Here is a 20,757-nt window from a genome sequence, read left to right on the forward strand (position 1 = left end):
GCAAACGTGACACTAGTTTTTCGCTCTGATGTTTAGTGTTTACATCGTACAACTTAGAAACATAACGTTAACATTAGCTACGGCTAACATTATGTATATTCACATAAAACATACATATGTAACATACCACTTTGGTCTGTTGCGTCTGACATTAGCGTTGTTAGCATGTCTTGAAGACTTTAGCAATGACATCGCACAGGAAGCACTTCGCATGACCCCAAACTAAATTAAAGTAAACTAAATGCTCAAAATAATCCAAAAACAAATATTACTGCTCCTGTGAACTTGTAAAGGATTCCTGGGTCACTGGGTATGTAAAACTAAAAACATATCAAAGAAATGACCTAAAAAGGTTTTTATCTCTGCACTCATCACCAACACACCAGCACTATCTCAAGACAAACCAGTGAACTGCATTCATATTGTAAACTGTCACAATTCATATGATTAATTTAAAGGGTTTAGAAGTGTTTTTTTCTCATCTTTACATGATAAATTTTGGTTATTATGCACAAATGTAAATCTAATAAGTACGTGTTACTGTTTTTGATTTTTAAAAAGTGTTAATATTCATTTTAAAGGGTCTAGGACCATTTGGGGGAGGGGGGGGGGGGGGGCTTGGAACGAATTAGGCTATTTACATGTAAAAAGAAACTCTACTTGTGAAAGATTCACACTACGGAATTACTTCCAGAATGAATGAATTCTGTAGGTCGAAGTACCACTGTGCACTACTAGTTTGTTATTGTGCAATTTGTTTTTCCCTCATTCCTGAGGGGAGTGGAAAACCAGCTATAGTTGGTCAGGGCTCACGTCTCACCTTGCAAACATCATATGACCAATCTCAGACAACAGGTGAGCCGTGACAGTCGTTCCCGAGCCCATAGGTATTATGAAGTCGTTTTCAGCTGATGGCAACAAGCAAAATGGCAGCCCCTTGAAAGAGTCAAAAATAATTGGTTTTAATGGCATAATTCATACTCTACTCCTGGGGTTCTGAAACCTTTTGGAGTTGGGGACTTTTTTTTTAGAAATAAAATTTCCAAGGACCCCCATTGCAAATGTTTGCAGAAACAAAATCAAAACAAAAAACATCATTTAAGCCAAACATAAGTGCCCTTTTTATATAACAACATATTCAATTAGACAAAAAAAGTTACTTTTCAACCGTATTGATGTTTACAAAATAGAAATTACAAATTGCACGCTTCCTCATAACAAACAGGGTAAATTTCCCCCAAACAGGTTCCTGCCAAATATTAATGACTAAATAATCAAGCTCTTTGATGATGACATGGATTTTGTGGGTCTATTTGAAAAATAACATTATTAGATTTAAAAAAAAAATGGTTGAATTGATTGCCTTATTGAAGAGTCATGAATACACTCAAAATTAAATATAAAATAAAATGAAGTTAACACAATAAAGTATTTTTTATTGACTTTCATTGCCAAGCGTTATTGAAAAAGGCAACCTGCTGGTCACATCTTTTCACAGCTTACCTCATGTAAGGCAATTGAATACTGTGACCATTGGACTGCAATGTTTCCACACTTAAAACACATTGCCTACAATTCAAAGGAATGGAAATCAATCTTTCATATGATACCAACCATATTTACATGGACGTATTCTGTCGGCCTTGAAAGATAAGTGAAAAATGTAAATATAACTGGCCCTCTGGAGGTTTTCTTTTTCCGATAACGGTTGGCACTAAAAGAGTTAAGAGGAGCACTGGCGACGAGTGTCAACACTCCATTTATAAAAGAATGAAACAGACAAAAAAAAAAACATCACTGAAAGAAGTATTTTACATGACGAGAATTCTTGTCATTGGCAAGGAAAGACTTAATAACCCAATTTTTTTCATGGACCCCCTGCCCCACTGCTCCTCACATGTATTGGTTCGAGAATACATGATTTTGACTCGAGGGAATCCATAGATCATATAATTGTAAAGAAGGTTTTTAGGTTGACTTTCCCTTTAAAAATCAAGTGTAGCCCAATGTGGCGCAAGTTTTCCCATCCAATATTTGTACGCTGAGCAGAAGTCATATGAGATTTGCTGATTCCAGTATCGTTTTTTTGTTTTAACACTTAAAACTGTGTGTGTGTGTGTGTGTGTGTGTGTGTGTGTGTGTGTGTGTGTGTGTGTGTGTGTGTGTGTGTGTGTGTGTGCTGCAGTGTCACCCCTGTATGGGTGCAATGGTCGTCAGTAACACATGAGCTCTACTATGTGGTACATCATGCAAAGCATTCAAAGTAAATACTCCCTGTCGGAGCGGCTCATCCGCACCATCGCCGCCATCCGCTCCTTCCCGCACGACAACGTGGAAGATCTCATTCGCAAGGTATCCTGTATTATATTGTATTGTATTAAGATGACGTCTGCACTTTTTGTATTAACGTACTCTATGTTGTTAACATGTAACTAAAAGGGTGCTGATGTGAACCGAATGCATGGCACACTGAAGCCATTGCACTGCGCCTGCATGGTTGCTGATGCCGATTGTGTGGAGCTGCTGTTGGAAAAGGGGGCGGAGGTAAGTGTTGCACCGTTCCAGTACACCGTAATGAGTGGGCAGGCACTGCAGAGATCCAAGTCTTTATCATACAAGCAATTCAAAAGTCACCTTTACATGTTACTTTGTCTTTTTTTTCTGGCACAGCTGGGATATGCATCATGTCTGTGTAAAAGGGACAAAAAAAAAAAAAAGTAAATTATCAGGTTACCCCCCTGGGGAAATTGTGACCCAACTTGGGCTTTTTGGGGTTTTGATGTGGAAAAAAAAATAGGAGGCTAAAATATTGCATAGATTGTCAAAACATGACAACTTTTATTATGCCACACTGCCGTCCCATCTAAATACTTGCAAACAGGAGATCGAGAGGTACACCCTGCAGATGTCAATTTTAGCCTTTGTCAGGCTCATTTACTTCCATTCAAAATTGGACATAATGAAAACCTGATGTTTTATCACACATTTCCCCCAATTGTTGCATTAATCCTAATTAATGGCAACTTGCAAACGAGGCTTAATACACATTTTTGTGTTGGACACCCCAAAACCACTGGGTGGCTTTAGCGGCTAGCTTATGACGTTTGCAAGCCTTTCAATAACTTTTTTGATTGGCTTAGCCTAGACTCCCATAGTGCAAAAGACTTCAAAAGTCAAAATACACTAATTATGACATCATAAATATTCCTATTCCAATTTCATGCATTTTTCCTATTTTTGTACGTAAAGAGGGCGTAGGTAATGTATACATGTAAAAAAATGTATATATGTATATGACTGGTTATGGCTGAGGCCACTGAAAATTTTGAGGGGTTGAAAGTAAATACATTGAATTTACATTGTGTGTGTGTGTGTGTGTGTGTGTACATATACATTCACACACACTGAATTTCTCTGTGTACAAGTCATCATCACCATAGGAACTGCATTTAATGTTTCCTCGGAATTATCTTTGTCTCGCTACAATTGTTTGATGATAGTAAACATTAAAGTGAAAAACTGCAAAAACAAAGAGGGAAACTACCGTATTTCTCTGAGTACAAGTCGAGTTGTTTTTCTTCATTTTCAACTCGCATATTGGGGGAGTCGACCGCATAACTCAAAGTCTGACCACTTTTCTCCACGTCTGTGTTTGAATGACTAATTTGAATGTGAAATGATGTAATTTACAAGGCTTAACATCATTACATATACAGTGCCTCTAATTCAATATAGTATGCATCAGTTTTAGTATGTTTGCAGTTTGAAATGCACTTTTGTCAAGCGCCGCATTATTGCCTCTTATTTGTCAACAACGAGGCTGCGTGGATCATTTTTCCAGCAGATGTGAAAAGGAAAAGACGGATTAACTTGTCTCCTTCGGCCCTTGAACAAGCCGGCATGGATGTCGGCAGGTGGAGGGAGAAACAGCGAAGGGCAGCCTTCCACGCTCTGATCTCACAACATTTGTCACTTGGGCAAAGAACGTCCCAAGTAAGATGATCAGCAAATCATCTCCAAAGAGTTCCATTTGAAACAAATTGGATGGGTCCCAAAGATTACTACCCGTGGAAGAGTAACTAGGACGTTTGTGCAAATGACAAGCAGGAAGTAGAGGAGCTAAATGAGAGGACCTATTTGTCATGTAGTCATAATAATGACTTTGAGGGCTTTTAGATGAATTCACATTCAGCTGGGGGCCAAAAAATAAAGTATTGAAACCTGATATTGTTTTATTGTTAAAACATTAGTTTCAGTATTTGCATCGACACATGTTCGTACATCGCCTGCACTTGTCCCCAAATAACCACCACAGTATGATATTTGACCTAATGAAGTAATGCGTCTAAGAGTACTGTAATTTCATCATTTTAATAACAAACACCATGTGTTTTAATTGGACAGCCATGATATGTGTAACCACTAAAGCCCCTTTTTTTGTCAAATCCACCCAACTATAAGTATAAAAAAAAAAAATGGGGTTGACAAGTACACAGACAAATACGGCAGCTCAAAAACCTTCTCTTTGGGATTGGTATTTTGCATTGTAAAACTTGCGCGTATTGTCAGGTGAACGCTTTGGATGGCTATAACCGCACGGCACTCCACTACGCAGCGGAGAAGGACGAGAGCTGCGTGGAGCTGCTGCTGGAGTACGGGGCCCAGCCCAATGCTCTTGACGGCAACAAAGACACTCCACTCCACTGGGCCGCCTTCAAAGACAACCCCGAGTGTGTGCGAGCGCTGCTCGACAGCGGGGCTTGCCCCAACACCCGTGACTACAACAGCGACACCCCGCTGAGCTGGGCGGCCATGAAGGGCAACCTGGAGAGTGTCAAAGTGCTCCTGGACTATGGTGCGCAGGTGCACGTGACCAACTTGAAGGGCCAGACGCCCATCTCCCGACTGGTGGCCCTACTGGCGCGCGGCCTGGGTACCGAGCAGGAGGAGGAGTGCCTGGAACTGCTGTGCAGGGCGGCCGGGCGTTTCGAAATCCGCCGGGCTGACGGCACGCTTCCGAAGGAGCTCAGTAAGGATCCGCAACTGCTGGCCAGGCTCACTGGCATGGTGGCCCAGGCGCCCACGCTGCGCTCTCTGGCGCGCTGTGCCGTCAGGCATAGTCTTGGCGTGCGCTTCCTTCCCGCCGCGGTCAAAGAGCTTCCTCTCCCGGAGACCATCAAGGAATATCTCCTACTCAGAGACTAAGACGGCATCGGGTGACGGTGGAGTATTTCCTTCTCGCCTCAAACAAACATCACAGCCTTTCGTGTCCCTTTTCCACCGCGCCGCACTGGCTCGTCCCGCTCGAAAATCATGCTCCTTCGAGAGCCTCGATCCAAGCGACGCTTTTGTTATTGGGACTCACGCGCTACGCTCCCGTCTCACAATTCAGCTGCAATCTGCATATTACAAGAAAAAAAACACGCAACGCACGTGAAGGCAGAACCTACTGTATTTTTAAGTGGATACGGATTTGTCAAAGGATGATTCTGTCACAGGCAAGAAAAACTAAACATAAATGACAGGAAACAAGAAAACTGATTTTTTTTTTTGGGGGGGGGGGGGGGCTCAGGGAACGAGAAATTTTATTTTTTTATGTTGAACATTTCATAATGCATTTAAATGCGGATTGGGAGAGTTCTTGGACCTGTCTATCATAAGGTTATGCTAACATGAAAAAAAGACAATCCAAACCAGAATTAAATTGTATATTTTAAAGAAGAAAAATTGGTATTTTTAACTTTCACTACTGATTATCATTAATTATTATTATTATTTACGGCATGTATTACTTGTTTTTTTTATTTATTTTCTCTTTTTAATCCAGTGTTTGTTTGTTTTTTTTGGGGGGGGGTACAACTTGTATTCTATGGCATTTATTACTTGTTTATAAGTCTAGGATACTTGGAAAATGAGGTAAAAAAAAAATCCAACTTCCATAAATTTGGTTACAGGCCCTGGGATTTTTTTGTCATATATGTATTTTATAATAATAATAATATGTAAACATATAAATGTACCAGAGAAGTGAAATTATCACCAAACAACACAACACATAGCAATCAATGTAATTTATAGCAGAGCTTCTCAATTATATATTATAAAACATCTCTGGCATTGAATTAGTTCATATATTCAATCCATGCTATAATTTAATACAAAAGCCGTGGTGGGTTCAGTGGAAAAGGGGCATGGCACCAATATTTGACATGTCAAGTAGCTTTTTATGAAGTTGTCACAACATTGAAGTATGTTTGAGAATGACACATGGGTGTAGCGCTGCACCATTACATTCACATTGTAACTCATGGAGGCACCTCCAAAGTTCAAAGCACTTGAAAAATTTGTCATGCTGGTCTTCACTGCATGAAATGAGGTTTTTCATGTTATGCCAGGGATCATCTAGTGTCACTGTGTTTCACACTACTAACATAACAAATCATGGGAACAGTTGTATTTGGTATTTTCAAGCTTTGTGAATTTGAAGTCTATGCTGTCAAACAAAGTCGCCATGACGAACGAATGGTTTTATTCCACTTAATTTGCTATAACCATTTTTTTTTGTTTTTTTTTAAGACTTTAACTTAATTATTAACGAGACAAAAAAAAAAAGTTACCAATGTTTTTTTTTAGGATTTACACAATCTGCTGTGTACCATGTAAGTTGAATGGTTTTGTGTTGTGGTGCTCCAGATGTATAATCATGTTAACGTCGCATCTTGTTTATGCCTGCAAAAGTGCTACTTTTTGGGATAGTTGGCGGGAAGCCTAAATGAATCTAGTGACTCTCTCTATCTGTGTGGTTCTTCAATAATCATCATTAGGTAGTCTTTCAAACAAAACACATCGCCTGGGGTAATAAACCCTTTCACTCCCTTTGGGACAATGTGTCCCACAGCTTTTCAAAAATTGACAGTGGGTATCGGAAAGGTAGCAATAAAATGAAATGGCATCCCAGCGGTTCATTACGCACCTATATACAGATGCTTGTGGCATTTAGCAACTTTCATACACAACAAACCAGTGTCGGGCCCACTGTCAACAAGGTAACTTGCGTGCGACAATTTCTCCTCAATTAACCATATAGTGCCGAGGAAATATATTGATAATATCTGCTATATAAGTGTGTTACTATAAATTACACTGATTACGAAGTATTATAAGTCTTTGATGATCATTTTCACTTTTCTGGCATGTTTATATGATTATAAAATACCAATGGGACACAAAACATCCAGGGCATTTTTAACTAATTTTCCAAGTGTTCTAGATTTATAAACAAGCAATATATGCCAGTAGTTTTATTTTTTGGGAAGAAAATAAAAATAATCAGTAGTGAAAAGGTTAAATGCCCTTTCTGCGACAGACATGCCCCCAAAACACACATACTATATTTTCAAACGTGTATTTTGGTGATTTTAGGGGTCATGTCAAGTCAATAATATTCTTTATGTAATACGTTGTATGCGTTCCAACTGGTTCTACCGAAAAAAAACAAAACAACTATCGCATATGTTTATAAGTCACGGACATAGGTGTAGGACTCCAGGCTTCGAGGGCCGGTATCCCGCATGTTTTCCGGTTTTCTCTCCCTAACGCAGTTGATTCAAATGAATACTTTTTAGCTAGCTCTGCAGGGGCTTGAAAACGATCACAATAATTTGAATCAGGTGAGTTTAAAAGAGAAGGTTTCAACACATGCAGGATACTGGCCCTCCAGGACAGGAGTTCGACACGTGTGGTCTATGATACTTGGAAAATTTGTTTAAAAATTCCCACTTCCATAGAATAGGTTACAGGCCCTGGAATTTTCAGCCCCATCAGTATTTTATATAATAGTAAAAAAATAATTACGTAAATGTGGCAAAGAACTGAAAATGACATCACATTTGCGTAGGGCTCAGGTATTGACCAACCACGATTCACCTGTTGTCTTAGATTGGGTCACATGATGTTCACAAGCTGAGTGGTGATGGATCATTCATTACCTGAGTCACTGTGCAATTCAGTTTTCAGTTGACAGTGAGTAGCTTCCCCTTGAAATAGATCTGCTTCTGCTTAATTGACGTTCCCTAATGCAATATTACTCAAAATACTGTACACTTTACAGTATTCTGAGTAATAGTTAATGCTCAATTTAGCATGCGTGCAATTACCTGCCAGCAGATGTAGGCAAAACAACACAAATACGGCCAAGCCCCTCGGGTCATGACAGTTGTTTTGGTCTCATAACCGGGAAATTGTCATGAAAGGGGGATGAAAGAACTCAGTATTCCAAGTCGCAACACGAAAATAGCGTAAATCAAGGACGTTGTAACATGGGGTCCACTGTACAGTGATCACTCGTGACTTTGCACCTCACCTATCGTGCCCTCAGTGCTTCGCGGATTTTTTGTGGGGCAGAAAAAAATATATTGCGGAGAGACGTGCCAGATCGGCGAGTTTTCTATAAATGCACTTGTCACTGGCACTCCTTGGAAGTTGAACTACTACTGCAGTACACATATTTACTTTAATCTTAAATGATTAAACCTTATACAGTAAATGTATTGGTATGCCCTCTCTTTTTGGTGTCGAGTCACGTGCGTAATACGTTTATAGTGCTTCCTCAGAGGTCCGACTAGAGCGAGTAACAAGTTTACCAACCATGATTAAAACGCAGAGTTGACACTTTAAATTCAAATTTTTTACATAAGGCAAGCGGATCCCAAAACTTGCTTTGTCTCTCCTGTAACCGCCTGTGTGCGCTCAGGTCACCACACACACACACACACACACACACACACACACACACACATTACGAATGTGCTTGTAAGCACATTGATTGACAGCTTGGGCTCTGGGAGCCGATCACGTGACTTGTAAGTGTGCCAACAGCAACAGAGACGTGGCACAGTTTTGGAAATCGTAACTTTTACCTAGATTTCTTTTGTAATTAATTGAAATTTCAAGTGTTGTTATGATATAAGAGGCTTCACTTTAATTTGATCTTCGAGCAGCTGCTCGCGAGAGTTCAAAAGATGGAAAGTGGTAACTACTGTTATGATTCAACCTTATACACTAATAACGTTGAATCGTTTAAGATTTAAGTAAATATGTGTACAGTGCTGCAGTAATATTTGTCTTAAATAATATGCATAGAATGAAGACTTTTCACATTTCACAAATTCAATGAAATCGCTATTCTCACTTATTGCGGGGGGGCGAGGGATCTGTGTATTGTCTATTTTGTACATATTGAAAGCCCAATGTTTTATCATGCATTTGCCTCGATTTTAGCATGAATCCTTGTCAATGGCAACTTTCAAACAGGGCGCAATATAAATGTTTGTGTTGATACACCAAAACCACCGGGGGGCGCTAGCAGCCACCTTATGAAATTTGCAAGCCTTTCAGTGAGCTCGATGATTGGCTTAGCCTGGACTGTAATGCAAAAGTCGCTAAAAGTCATAATACTCTAATTATGACAAAATAACCATTTCTGTTTCAATGTCAAAAATTTATAAATATAGAGCGTAGTTCCTTTTGCTATTACAATTTTACATATTGTGTACATAAAGGAGGTAGGTGCCCCCCCCCCCCCCCCCCCCCCCAAAAAAAAAAAAAGAAGAAAAAAGAATATATGTATGGAGAGGGCTGATGCCACTGAACAGTTTGAGGGGTTGAAAGTAAAACTATTTTTATATTTGACGATGTTATGGCCCTTTCAAAGTCAGCCCAAGTAGGGCGATAATAAGGCCAGGCTAGTGAAAAATCCCCGGACACCCAGGGGGCCTATTCCAAAGGTGGATGAGCATCATGTGGGTACACCCAGGAGTTAAACTTGACCTCACCTTCAACAATGATCAAAAGCAGCTTTCATGAGACACTTTCACTCAGAGAGAAAAAAAACCAACAACACTCAAGGTAGTTACCGTTTGACGTGGTTGGTCACTGTTAACTAACTTTTGAAGTAGATTTAAACTAATTAAAGCTGATTTTTACGTTGGATCTTGCTGAAAGGTCACCGTATCGATGATCGCTGTTTCGATGATCGAATCTTGTAAAACGGCGACGCCATTTCGAGGGGCGATACAAAATGACTCATAAAAAGCACGTATTTCAAATACGACAGCTTGCCTTGACTAGGTGATTCGAATGAGCAGCGCGAGAACGATGACAGCGCGGTTTGAAACTACGTGATGACGCAACAGGTATTGCAGTGCATTCTGGGTTTTGTAGTGTTAGCGGTGGACGCATCTTGCGGATATTTTCATAGTTGCGGTCAAGTGAAGCTGTGTCTTCTGGTTGAAAGAAAATGTTGAAGAAATATATTAAAGACTATTCCCATATTTTTGTAAGGGTGCTCCCTGGTCATGTAAATTCAGGGTTGCCTTGATGTGGACTTTTATCACCTTTTTCGGAGAATGAAACCTAATGATGTAAGGCTTACATCAACCCATGAAGTGAAGTTAAGTCACTAAACGCACGCGCGCGCACTCGGCTTCATCCCGATTGTCTTTGAAGCCTTTGAACGTTACCCTTAAAAAGCCAATGCGGTCCAACAGACTCCCCTCCCCTCCTAAAGAAGCATTTCGGTTGAGAACATCAACCTTATTCTTCCCTCTTTGTGCGTTTTATTTTCCTCGTGTGTTTTCCTTACTATATATGATCGCTAAGTACCATAATGGGGGCAGATCAAAAGAGCGAGTTGCCGCAAACGTCACAATCGCCCCCCAGCAGCCACAATAGCAGCATCGGCGTCACACAGACAAAAGAAGGTTCAGCACAACTTAGAAGACGCAAACATTCATGCAAGCAACCGATTCTTCAAACCTGCTGGGCATCCAGTTCATTTACACTACAGGTAAGTCTCAAGGGTACTCGTTCACATACTATTTGCCCAAATTGGCCATATACTCTTGTATCGACCCAAACAGATTAATATATATATATATATATATATATATATATATATATATATATATATATATATATATATATATATATATATATATATATATATATATATATATATATATATATATATATATATATATATATACGCACATTTAATCTGTTGTTTTTAGTGCGATTGGCTGGGTGTCCCCCGCCTACTATTTTAATGAAGACGTTTGAATGTGTTATCTATAGTAAACAAATGAAAAAGGACAAAAGTTGAGTTTGCCCGCGTTTGTTTTACATATTGATCTAAATTATTCAACTGAAGTAATGCACCTATGATTCACTAAGATGTCATTATGTACAGTGTTTGGAGTAAAGCATTACAAAGATAATGTAATTACTGGAACGCATGACTTTTTTTTTGACTTTTTTTTTTTTTGCTGTAAGCCGGTAGTGTCATGCATTACACACATAAAAATAGGAGTATTTTACTTGGTACAAATGAGGGTAACGTAATGCATTCCAATGCATTTTCGACCTGAAAATGTTGCCCTCCCAAATTCGCTTAAACCCCCGCGAGATCGGAGGAGAAACTTCCTGCTCAGGTAAAATTTTTAGTACCCGTTTTCTCTTTCATACAAAAAGACAAGGAGAGAGTTTGTAAACTTATATAATAATAAAAGGGCGGCCCATGAGCCACGATTCGAGGGTCTTCTCGCGATAACTCGTTGTCGAGGGGAGTGTCAAATTCCAGGGGCGAGGAAAGGAGAGCCCGTGAGCGAGGCGCAAGAGTGAGTTTGTAAACACTTTTATTACCGTTTTTATTCAAAGTGAATGTGTCCTTGACGTTACCCCGTGCTAAAGTAGCTTTTCGCACGCTCGTTTTGACGCTGTGTTGTGGATGTTGCTTCAAGTGCACGTCAAGTGTTGTGGCTGCTCCAACCTTTAATTCGGACTCGCTTTGAACTCAAGTGTCATTCTGCTAACAAGTCAACTGGGACTTTTATTTTCTCTGACTTGTGGGCTCCGTGCACATTAGCGTTGATTAAACATGTCTGAAAACATCATGAACGGCGTTATTAACCGCGCCGAGCTTGCCTTTGGCCTGTTGGTAACGCTAGCACAGCAGTTAGCTATTAGTTGTTACTTTTTTTGTCTCGTGGATACAAAAAGTTGATTTTGGGGCTTTTAGCCAATGAGCGTCTGCGAGACGAGCCAAGTGACAGCCTCGCTGGCTTTGATTGCCTTATAATTTATTGATTGACGGTCGCGCAAGCCAATCGAAGAATTCGGCTTTCGTATTACGGTAAAGGGCGGGGCGTGTTTTGCCTGAAATTGATCAAGGTTAGAAACTGTGGCAAAATACGGTTTAACACTCCGCCTTAATAACTGGCCAAGTATGTACCGATTTTACTCGCAACACTGTCCACCATATTGCCTCCTGGGGGTATTGGACATTACAAAATTGTGTTTTCTGCCCTGCTGCTTTATCGTCCTCATGAGTGTCTGGAAGAACAGGCCTATGACTCCCCTCATGTAATCATAAGTTTAGTATTTAAACCTGATTCAAGCATATGGAATGTGGGTCATGTCTTTGGCACACTTTTACAACCTAAAGCGATGAGTACAATCGGGCGTGATGTCCGCACTGTCCACCGGGCGTCACTAGATTTTAATTTAATTTAAAAAAAAAATTGGGAGGGGGGGGGGGGGGGGGGGTGTAGTAATGTACGACATGTGAACAAACCCAGCGCATGAGGACAACTTTTTGCAAGAAGTTCTCTATAACGCTCAAACCAAAATGAAAGGTCAGTCAACTGATAAATGTTGTTTGTCTGTCTCTTGTTAATACAGGGTGACCCAAAACAGGGATTTTTTTTCACAACACTATAAAACCAAGAGTGATAGAAGAAAAATATTTTATCCATAGAAGAAAATTATTTTATCCATAGAAGAAAATTATTTTATCTATAGTAATTGTAAGACATGCCATTTAAGAATAAATGACTAACCTTTCATCGAAAAAAAATACGTCCTGCAGAAGGCGTCCTCTTCTATGAATGCCGTCTTGAAATATGCTGTGGAAAATTAAACCTCAAAATAATAAAAAAAAAAATAAATAAAATTTATTTAACAATTATTTTAAAAAAAAATTGAAAGCAGTGGGCTCCGTAAGACAGACTCGCGCACAACATCAATCTTGTGTGGGTTACGAGTGCGGTACTGTGAGTTTTTTCTTTAGGGCAGATCCAGTCTCTTCCATTTATTAATCCAACATGTTATTGCATTTATTTTATTTGTATTGCATTTTATTGCGTGTTTTGAAGAAACAGCCCCTTCGTGTAAAAATGTCGGAACCCCCTCTGCGCAGCTGTCAAACTATCACCGTTTTTATTAAACGTTTTTATGGTTAACTCAGGCTGTTGTCCGTTCCACTGATTCATGGCTACTGAAATGGCCAAGTATTTACTTGTTCAAGGTCACTGTCTTGCAGTGTTGCCACTTGCATATATCTAGCAATACGCAATTCAAAAATTCCCATTTTTTTGGGTCACCATGTGTACTACTAACATTATTATTAACAAACATGTTAACAGTACATTACGTAAAAACAATACATTACGTAACCACAATTAATGTTTGCAGCATTAATGACCCCCCTCCCAAATATATAAAAATATGCAAACTGTCTATGCAAAACCATATTTAAAAGCCAGGTGTTGTGTTGTCACAAAGCCAAACCCCAAATGTCCTATTAAAATAGAAAAAACAAAAAATCAGATTGTAGGACTTAGTGAAATCCAAATCACATTAATAGCTGAAATCACCAGTTACATGTTGGTAGAAGCATCAAATAGTTTTGCAATGGTGGATACTAAGGCCTTTTCTGCTGGCCTAAACATACCTCAGAAAGAAACGTATCCATAAATTAAAAAAAAAAAAAAAAAAAAAGCTAAAACAAACAATGTTATCCCTGGTCTGTATGATCTGTCTGCAGTGGTTAGCACGTCCGCCTCACAGTTTAGGGACTTGAGTTAAAATCCACCTCCCTTTGGCCTTCCTGTTTGGAGTTTGCATGTTCTCCCCAAGCCCATGTAGGTTCTCTCAGAGCACTCAGCTAACTCCCACCTACCAAAAAACTTTCATGGCAGGTGTATTGGACATACTAAATTGTCCTTAGGTGTGATTGAGTGAATGGTTGTTGGACTCTGTGTGCCCTGCAATTGGCAGGGAACTAGTTGAGGGTGTTTGAAGTCAGGCCTGCGACCCTTTTGAAGATGAGCGGCTATAGAAAATGGATGCATGGTCTGTGTGACATATCCTGCTGTTTTGGTGTGATTCCAGTGCTATACATTAAAAACGTTTTCACTTAAAGAGGTGGATAGAAACTATTTTTAATCCAATCATATTTCACCAAGCTAGAAATGTCAGGTTCCTTGACATCATCTTGTGAGACTGCGACCTCAGGGCAAGCTCTATTAGGAAATCAACTCTTATGGGTCCTGTGATTAGATCAACTGTACTGGGAGTCCACGTCATTTTGTCGCAAAATGCGGTGAATTTGAACCACGTTTGTTCTTCAACCGATGATGGGAAAAGGAGGAGAAGAGAGGTGTCTGTTCCAGCAGGAAAAGGTTTTGTCTGTCATTTTCATAAAGGCAACTATGAATGTTACCTGTGGCTAACAGCTTCTAAGAAACTACAAATTACATTGCTGGGATTGCCTGTTTGCATTTGATTGTTTTCTTCTTCTTTTTCTTTTTGGACCCTTAGTGTATTCGTCAACTTGAAATGTTTTTACAAAAGCAGCAACGAGACACCAAATATCAAACGGGACACCTGTTGAATGGTCATTTTCAATGTTGAAGTGTGTTAAAACCTATGTCAGAAACAAGCGGACAGATGTAGCTTTCGGCATTTGACTCCCATGTCCATAGAAAGACTTGCTAATTAACCTCAATGGCTCAACAGAGCCATTGAAGTCTTGAGGAAAGAATGAAGAATAATATTTTTCAATGGTGTTTTAAACCCAGCTCGCCCCAGCCTTTCTGTGTGGAGTTTGCATGTTCTCCCTGTGCCTGTGTGGGTTTCCTCCGGGCACACTGGCTTTTTACCCAGATAGCAAAAACATGCATGGAAGGTATATTTGTTTCTCCAAATTGTCCTTAGGAGTGATTGCGAGTGGGAATGGTTGTTCGTCTTTGTGTGCCCTGCGATTGGCTGGCAACCAGTTTGGTGTCCCCAGCCTACTGCCCGAAGACAGCTGGGATAGCACAGGACACCAGTGACCCTATTGAGGACAAGCGACTATAAAAAATGGATTGGCAAATGGGTGTTTCATTTAATAATAAAAGGAATATTAGTGGCTGCCTTGACAGGCTAATTATCTTTTTTCTCGCCTCGCTCCTCTTTTAGTAATTATTTTTCTAAATAAGTTTCAATTAATACAGTTTTTCCATATGGGATGCACATCGCTCGCAATGTTTTGAAATTAATGCAATTTATTTCATGGACCCCCTGCAGTCAGGCCACTGACAAGGTCGCCGTGGACCCCACTTTGAGAACCACTTGAAAAGAGAGGAGCCTTATTTATTAAAAATCCAGTCCATTTTTTTTTTTATGTGACCTAACTTGCACAGGCATATGGTAACGTAAAATGGCTGTCTGTAGCTTCACTTAAATTCTCTCTACACAACAAGCAAACACTAAACGACATTGTTTTTACAGTCACAACACTATTGTGTGCACTTAAAAATATGAGAGGCGAAGTAGCGCCCCCCCCCCCCACAAAATTTAAAAAAAAAAAAATTGAATTTTTTTTTTTCAATGTCTAAAGTTGTCAAATGTTACTGCAGTACACACATTTACTTAAATCTTAAATTATTAAACCTTTTATAGTCACTGAACAGTTACCCCCTTCCATCCGTTGGAACTCTCGCGGTAGCCCCGGTCGTATCAGCGGCGCGCGGAAGTCAAATTAATGTGAAAGCTGTAGATAAGGAAACATGATAACAATGAGAGTTTACATGCCGGTCTCATCGTAAAATACACTGGCTTTTGCTCTGGCTGGAGCCAAGACATTGAATCAAAGATGTTGAAAATCTCTTACCTATTCTTTTAAAATGAAATGGTATTTCTAGTGTAATCTCTCATTGGTATCGTTTTTCCTTATCGACTTCTGGGCGCCGATAATATGACTGGCTGCCGCGGGACTTTAAAAGATGAAAAGGGTAACTCTTCAGTTACAATACAAGGTAAAATATTTTAAAATTTAAGTAAATATGTGTACTGCAGTAGTTAGATGTTGCAAGTGCATTCATAGTTACCTCATCTGTCTGGCATGCAGGAAACTGTCACAGGGCGTAATATAGCTTTTTTTTTTTTTTTTCCCCAAAAAAATCCGCAATAGGTGAGGCGCGAAGTAGCAAGGATCACTGCATTTATATGTGTGCGTGTGTGTATATATCTGTATGCATGTATATATTTTTATATAATTTCATGTTATTTTGTAAATTGTAACTAAATTGTGAAAGTACAGTATACATTAGTCTTCAATAAAGCAAACAGTTCAACCAGTCTAATTTGTTTTATGTAATAATTCTGAAATTTGTCAAAATGCGTTTTGTGTCCACAATCGCTTGCTAACGAGGCAAACCTAAAGCGACAATTATTTTACAATGCTGTTTTTGATTAAAATTGCCAATTGATCTGGTTTGTTATAAGGATGCGTGTAATTTGCAAATTTATTTTCTGAATTTCAGTATAGCTGAAAAGTCACAAATGTACTTATTGTCAAATTTACTAAACTTACTAAATTTTTAAATGTATTAACGCTAATAATTTTTAAAGGATTTTTTTGTTTTGTTTTGTTTCCGTAAATATTTGCAATGGGGGTCCTTGGAAAATTAGCTTTCTAACAGGGCTCCCTAACTCCAAAAGGTTTGAGAACCTCTGCTCTATTCTATTAGGGAGAATGGACTGAATAATCATGCATGGCAAGGGGTGTCCTGAAGAAAAGGGGAAACATGCAGATTTTCGAATTTTCTGGCCATTTTATCTTGCACGTTTGGTCCATTTTGAAAACTAGAATCAAAATGAGAATGTTTAAAAAAAATGTAGCCAAATCATTGGGGGGGAGCTTCAACATATTTGAGCAACACGTTGTAGTATTTCAGAACGTTATGAAAAATGATTGAAAAATCATTTATAGAGCCTCATAAATAGAATTTTCTTTATGGTCCCTTTTGTGACCAATGGGTTGAAATGGGTTTTATTTGGTTACGTGACATTCTGGAAAATGATAAATGTTTACATTCAGAAATTTCTGTGATTGTCGCGTGTGTTTTTTTTTTTTTTTTTTTTACAAACTAAGAAAAGTAATTTGGTCGTCGGATGAAAAGGTGTAGGGACCTCTGGTTGAGGAAAACCTTTCTGAAGATTGAGGTTAGGGTTAGGAGTTAGGAAATGCATCATGTCAATGAATGTCCCCACAAGTATAGCCATACAAACGTGTGTGTGTGTGTGTGTGTGTGTGTGATAGAGACCAAATCTGGTGCGAGCGAATTGGTAACATCAGTGCAAAAGTTAGTGTAGAGACCTGGCGCTGTCCCTCTGTGTTGTTCTGCAATAGTGTGGTCGCATGGCATGAATGTAGCTTTCAGACCAGTGGGCGGTATTGGTTTTCATTTTATTTTCCGTTGTCCAAATCTCAGGTCCTCTTGCTTACGTAAATAAGTCTACACCCATCTTAGAAGGTCATAACCTACTTTCAGGGAATCTCAGGATCCCACTATGGATTATGGAGTCAACCTTAGTTCTTCCACCGCTTATATTCTTCTTCTCTTCTTTTTGTGGGGTCTCCCCCTACCCTCAGCAATTCAAGCCTCTCATTCCAACGTCATGGCTGCAGTGAGCGCTATTAATAAAGTTTGTTTAGTCAGTTTCCTAGCGAGCTACATCAAACACTGGGTGGCTGTGGCTGCTTATAGCCGAGGCTAGTTCTCAAACACCTGCTGAGTTGGAGAAACCCAAGTTAAATGTAGCTCAATGGGATAGAAGAGAAAAAAAATCGGGACATTTTGAAGGCTTCCATGTCACCTTGGATGAAAGGATGTGAAAATAGGCACACTTGATATCTTCTGCTGGAATGAATAGGATTAAAACAGTGCTGCAGTAGATCCTAGTATTTTCAACACCATCTCTTCTTTGCATCCCCCCAGCATGAACACACACATGTATGCACCACACACAGAAACACACAAACAGAAATGGAATAATCTGTCTGATAACTCTGCTCTAACCCTGTTTGTATTTACTGAACACCTGAAAGAATCCGCATACACAGACTGCCAAAATGCACATAAATAAACTAAATGCATGTCATCATCGAGAAACAACAACATGGACGTAAAAAAAATTATATAATATATATATATATATATATATATATATATATATATATATATGTATATATATATATATGTATATATATATATGTATATATATATATGTATATATATATATATATGTATATATATATATGTATATATATATATGTATATATATATATGTATATATATATATGTATATATATATATATGTATATATATATATGTATATATATATATGTATATATATATATATGTATATATATATATATGTATATATATATATATATATGTATATATATATATATATATATATATGTATATATATATGTATATATATATATATGTATATATGTATATATATATGTATATATATATGTATATATATATATATGTATATATATATATATATATGTATATATATATGTATATATATATATATGTATATATATATGTATATATATATATATATGTATATATATATATATATATATATGTATATATATATATATGTATATATATATATATATATATATATATATATATATATACATAAACACATATATATACATAAACATACATATTTAAATGCTTAATTAACACGGTACGTGTTTAAGTATGTTTATATTTTTAAATCATTGTCAAAAGTTCTGTGTTCAAACAGTTAAAAAGTTGGAATTAAAATGTGTCACAATGCATGAGCCATGATTCCGGACTGGATTCAGTCTTGAACACCTTTTGAAATATTTGTATAATATAATGATGCCCTATTAAAGCATTATTATGGAGGACCAAAAGTGCCAACATTCAATAAATAAATGTACCATTAAATAAAAGTGTAAATAATGAAATGTTTCATTAAATAAATGTTTAATTAATTAAATGTTTCATGTGTTCAATAAATCATGTTTCATTAAATGTCGTGAATTAGTTAAATGAACATTAGGGCTGCACGTTTATGGCCAAAATAATAACCACAATTATTTTGATCAATATTGAAATCATGATTATTAATCACTATTATTCATCATATTTGGTCAAACATGTCTAATTATTGCACTTTTTTTTAAACAAGCAACAATGATATAATCAAGGCTTCAAGTTTTGATACATTAAAAAACACCTAAAATAAATTAAATAAATAATAAAACTAATTCACAAGACATGGCAAAAACTTGGCACATGGGGCAACACAGCTAACTCTACTTGCTGAGTGCAAACCAATGAAAAAAAAAAGCCTACTTAGAACCAAGCACAATATTTACTTTTAAGCAAATTTTAATCTAGGTACGGGTCAAAATGTAATTTTCGGTCCTTTTTCGGATTTTTCAAAATGGGTCTCTGACAGCACTGTTGAGAAACTCAATGCCATTTCACACAGGTAAATAATATATTTGGGTGAAAAAAGCTGATGCTTTTGTCATGAAAACATGTTTGAAACATTGCTCCCTGGTGGTAGGATACAAAGTGCTTGATTTGACCAATAAAAAAAATGTTTGACTTTTTAATTGTTAATATTGCCATGGATCAGCTTCCATAACCGTGGCAGCCAATATCGTGATCGCAATTGAAATTTGATGAATTGTGCGGCCCTTATCAACGTATACGGTAATTATTCATCCATTTAATTAATTCACGCTCTTGTGTGGCGACGTTTCATTAATTCTTCTGTCAAACTCTCAAAGTTTGATGGGTGGGCCTCCATACGTAAAGTACGGAAATAGCGCAATAATTCCATACATTCCTTCACTCTATGTTGTACTGACTTTGACAAGCGAGTTTGACAGATAAAATTATTTCACAAAACACTGTGCCAACTGGCGGCATTTCATGAATGAATTTTATCTCTCAACCTCTGCCGTCAATGTTTGATGGGCGGGTTATACCACCTGATTGTTACCATTGCTCTTCAAGCGAAACCAGAGCAGGCTAACCAATCAGGTGTTAGAAAATGCTCATCAAACTATGGCGGGAGAGGTTGACAGACAACTGCGGTTAACTACCGTGATGTCATATGCTACGTTCACCGAGCGTTTTAATTGATATCCCTCAAAGTAGAATGCGAGCAGTCTAGCGAGCTGGCTGGCTCAGCAAGGCCAACCAATCAAACTTTTTCACCTGTCCGAATTTTCGAGTGAACTGTAAGCAATTTAGTGCAATAAGTCTTCCTTGAATCCTTGAAATGAATATCGGCTTTAAATATCGGTTATTGGCCTCATTGACTACCAGCATCGACGTGGAAAAAACCCCATTTGAATCAATCTCTACTTTTAACAGTATATTCCAATGTTGCGGGCGGTGAGAGCTTTCAGTGGGTAATTAATGACCAAAAAATTTGGTATGAAGCCACATAAAGCCCAGATTCTCCTTAAAAAGTGCCAGTTTAAAAGTACATTTTTAATTATAGTTGAACGTTGTCCATTGCAAATTGAGTGTAAATATAGAGTGTAAATATAAAGCCCAACCAATCAGAAACTAAATGTCA

At 38.1% G+C, this 20,757-nt stretch overlaps 2 protein-coding genes across 6 annotated transcripts in view; both read left to right on the forward strand.

The window, feature by feature from the left end:
- asb8 (ankyrin repeat and SOCS box containing 8) overlaps positions 1–6,790 on the forward strand; it is an 8,613-nt gene extending 1,823 nt beyond the window's left edge. Inside the window, exons 2-4 of the mRNA XM_088438144.1 lie at positions 2,186–2,352; positions 2,440–2,544; positions 4,570–6,790. Coding sequence (XP_088294270.1) covers positions 2,224–2,352; positions 2,440–2,544; positions 4,570–5,205 — 870 coding nt within the window. The 5' untranslated portion in view covers positions 2,186–2,223 and the 3' untranslated portion in view covers positions 5,206–6,790. The remainder of the gene's footprint in view (positions 1–2,185; positions 2,353–2,439; positions 2,545–4,569) is intronic.
- Positions 6,791–10,582: 3,792 nt separating this feature from the next.
- The window catches only part of atf7a (activating transcription factor 7a), a 47,380-nt gene continuing 37,205 nt past the window's right edge, over positions 10,583–20,757 (forward strand). For 4 of the 5 annotated variants that reach the window (XM_088407595.1, XM_088407596.1, XM_088407599.1 and 1 more), the window contains exon 1: positions 10,583–10,846. In XM_088407595.1, the coding sequence (XP_088263721.1) occupies positions 10,667–10,846 (180 nt within the window). In that variant the 5' untranslated portion in view covers positions 10,583–10,666. Of the gene's footprint in view, positions 10,847–11,604; positions 11,676–20,757 lie in introns of those variants that run through there. The other variant, XM_088407600.1, reaches the window with a different exon arrangement.

Source organism: Hippichthys cyanospilos, chromosome 2 (assembly GCF_059441005.1).
Source record: "Hippichthys cyanospilos isolate Australia breed blue-spotted pipefish chromosome 2, RoL_Hcya_1.0, whole genome shotgun sequence".
Classification (NCBI taxonomy): domain Eukaryota; kingdom Metazoa; phylum Chordata; class Actinopteri; order Syngnathiformes; family Syngnathidae; genus Hippichthys; species Hippichthys cyanospilos.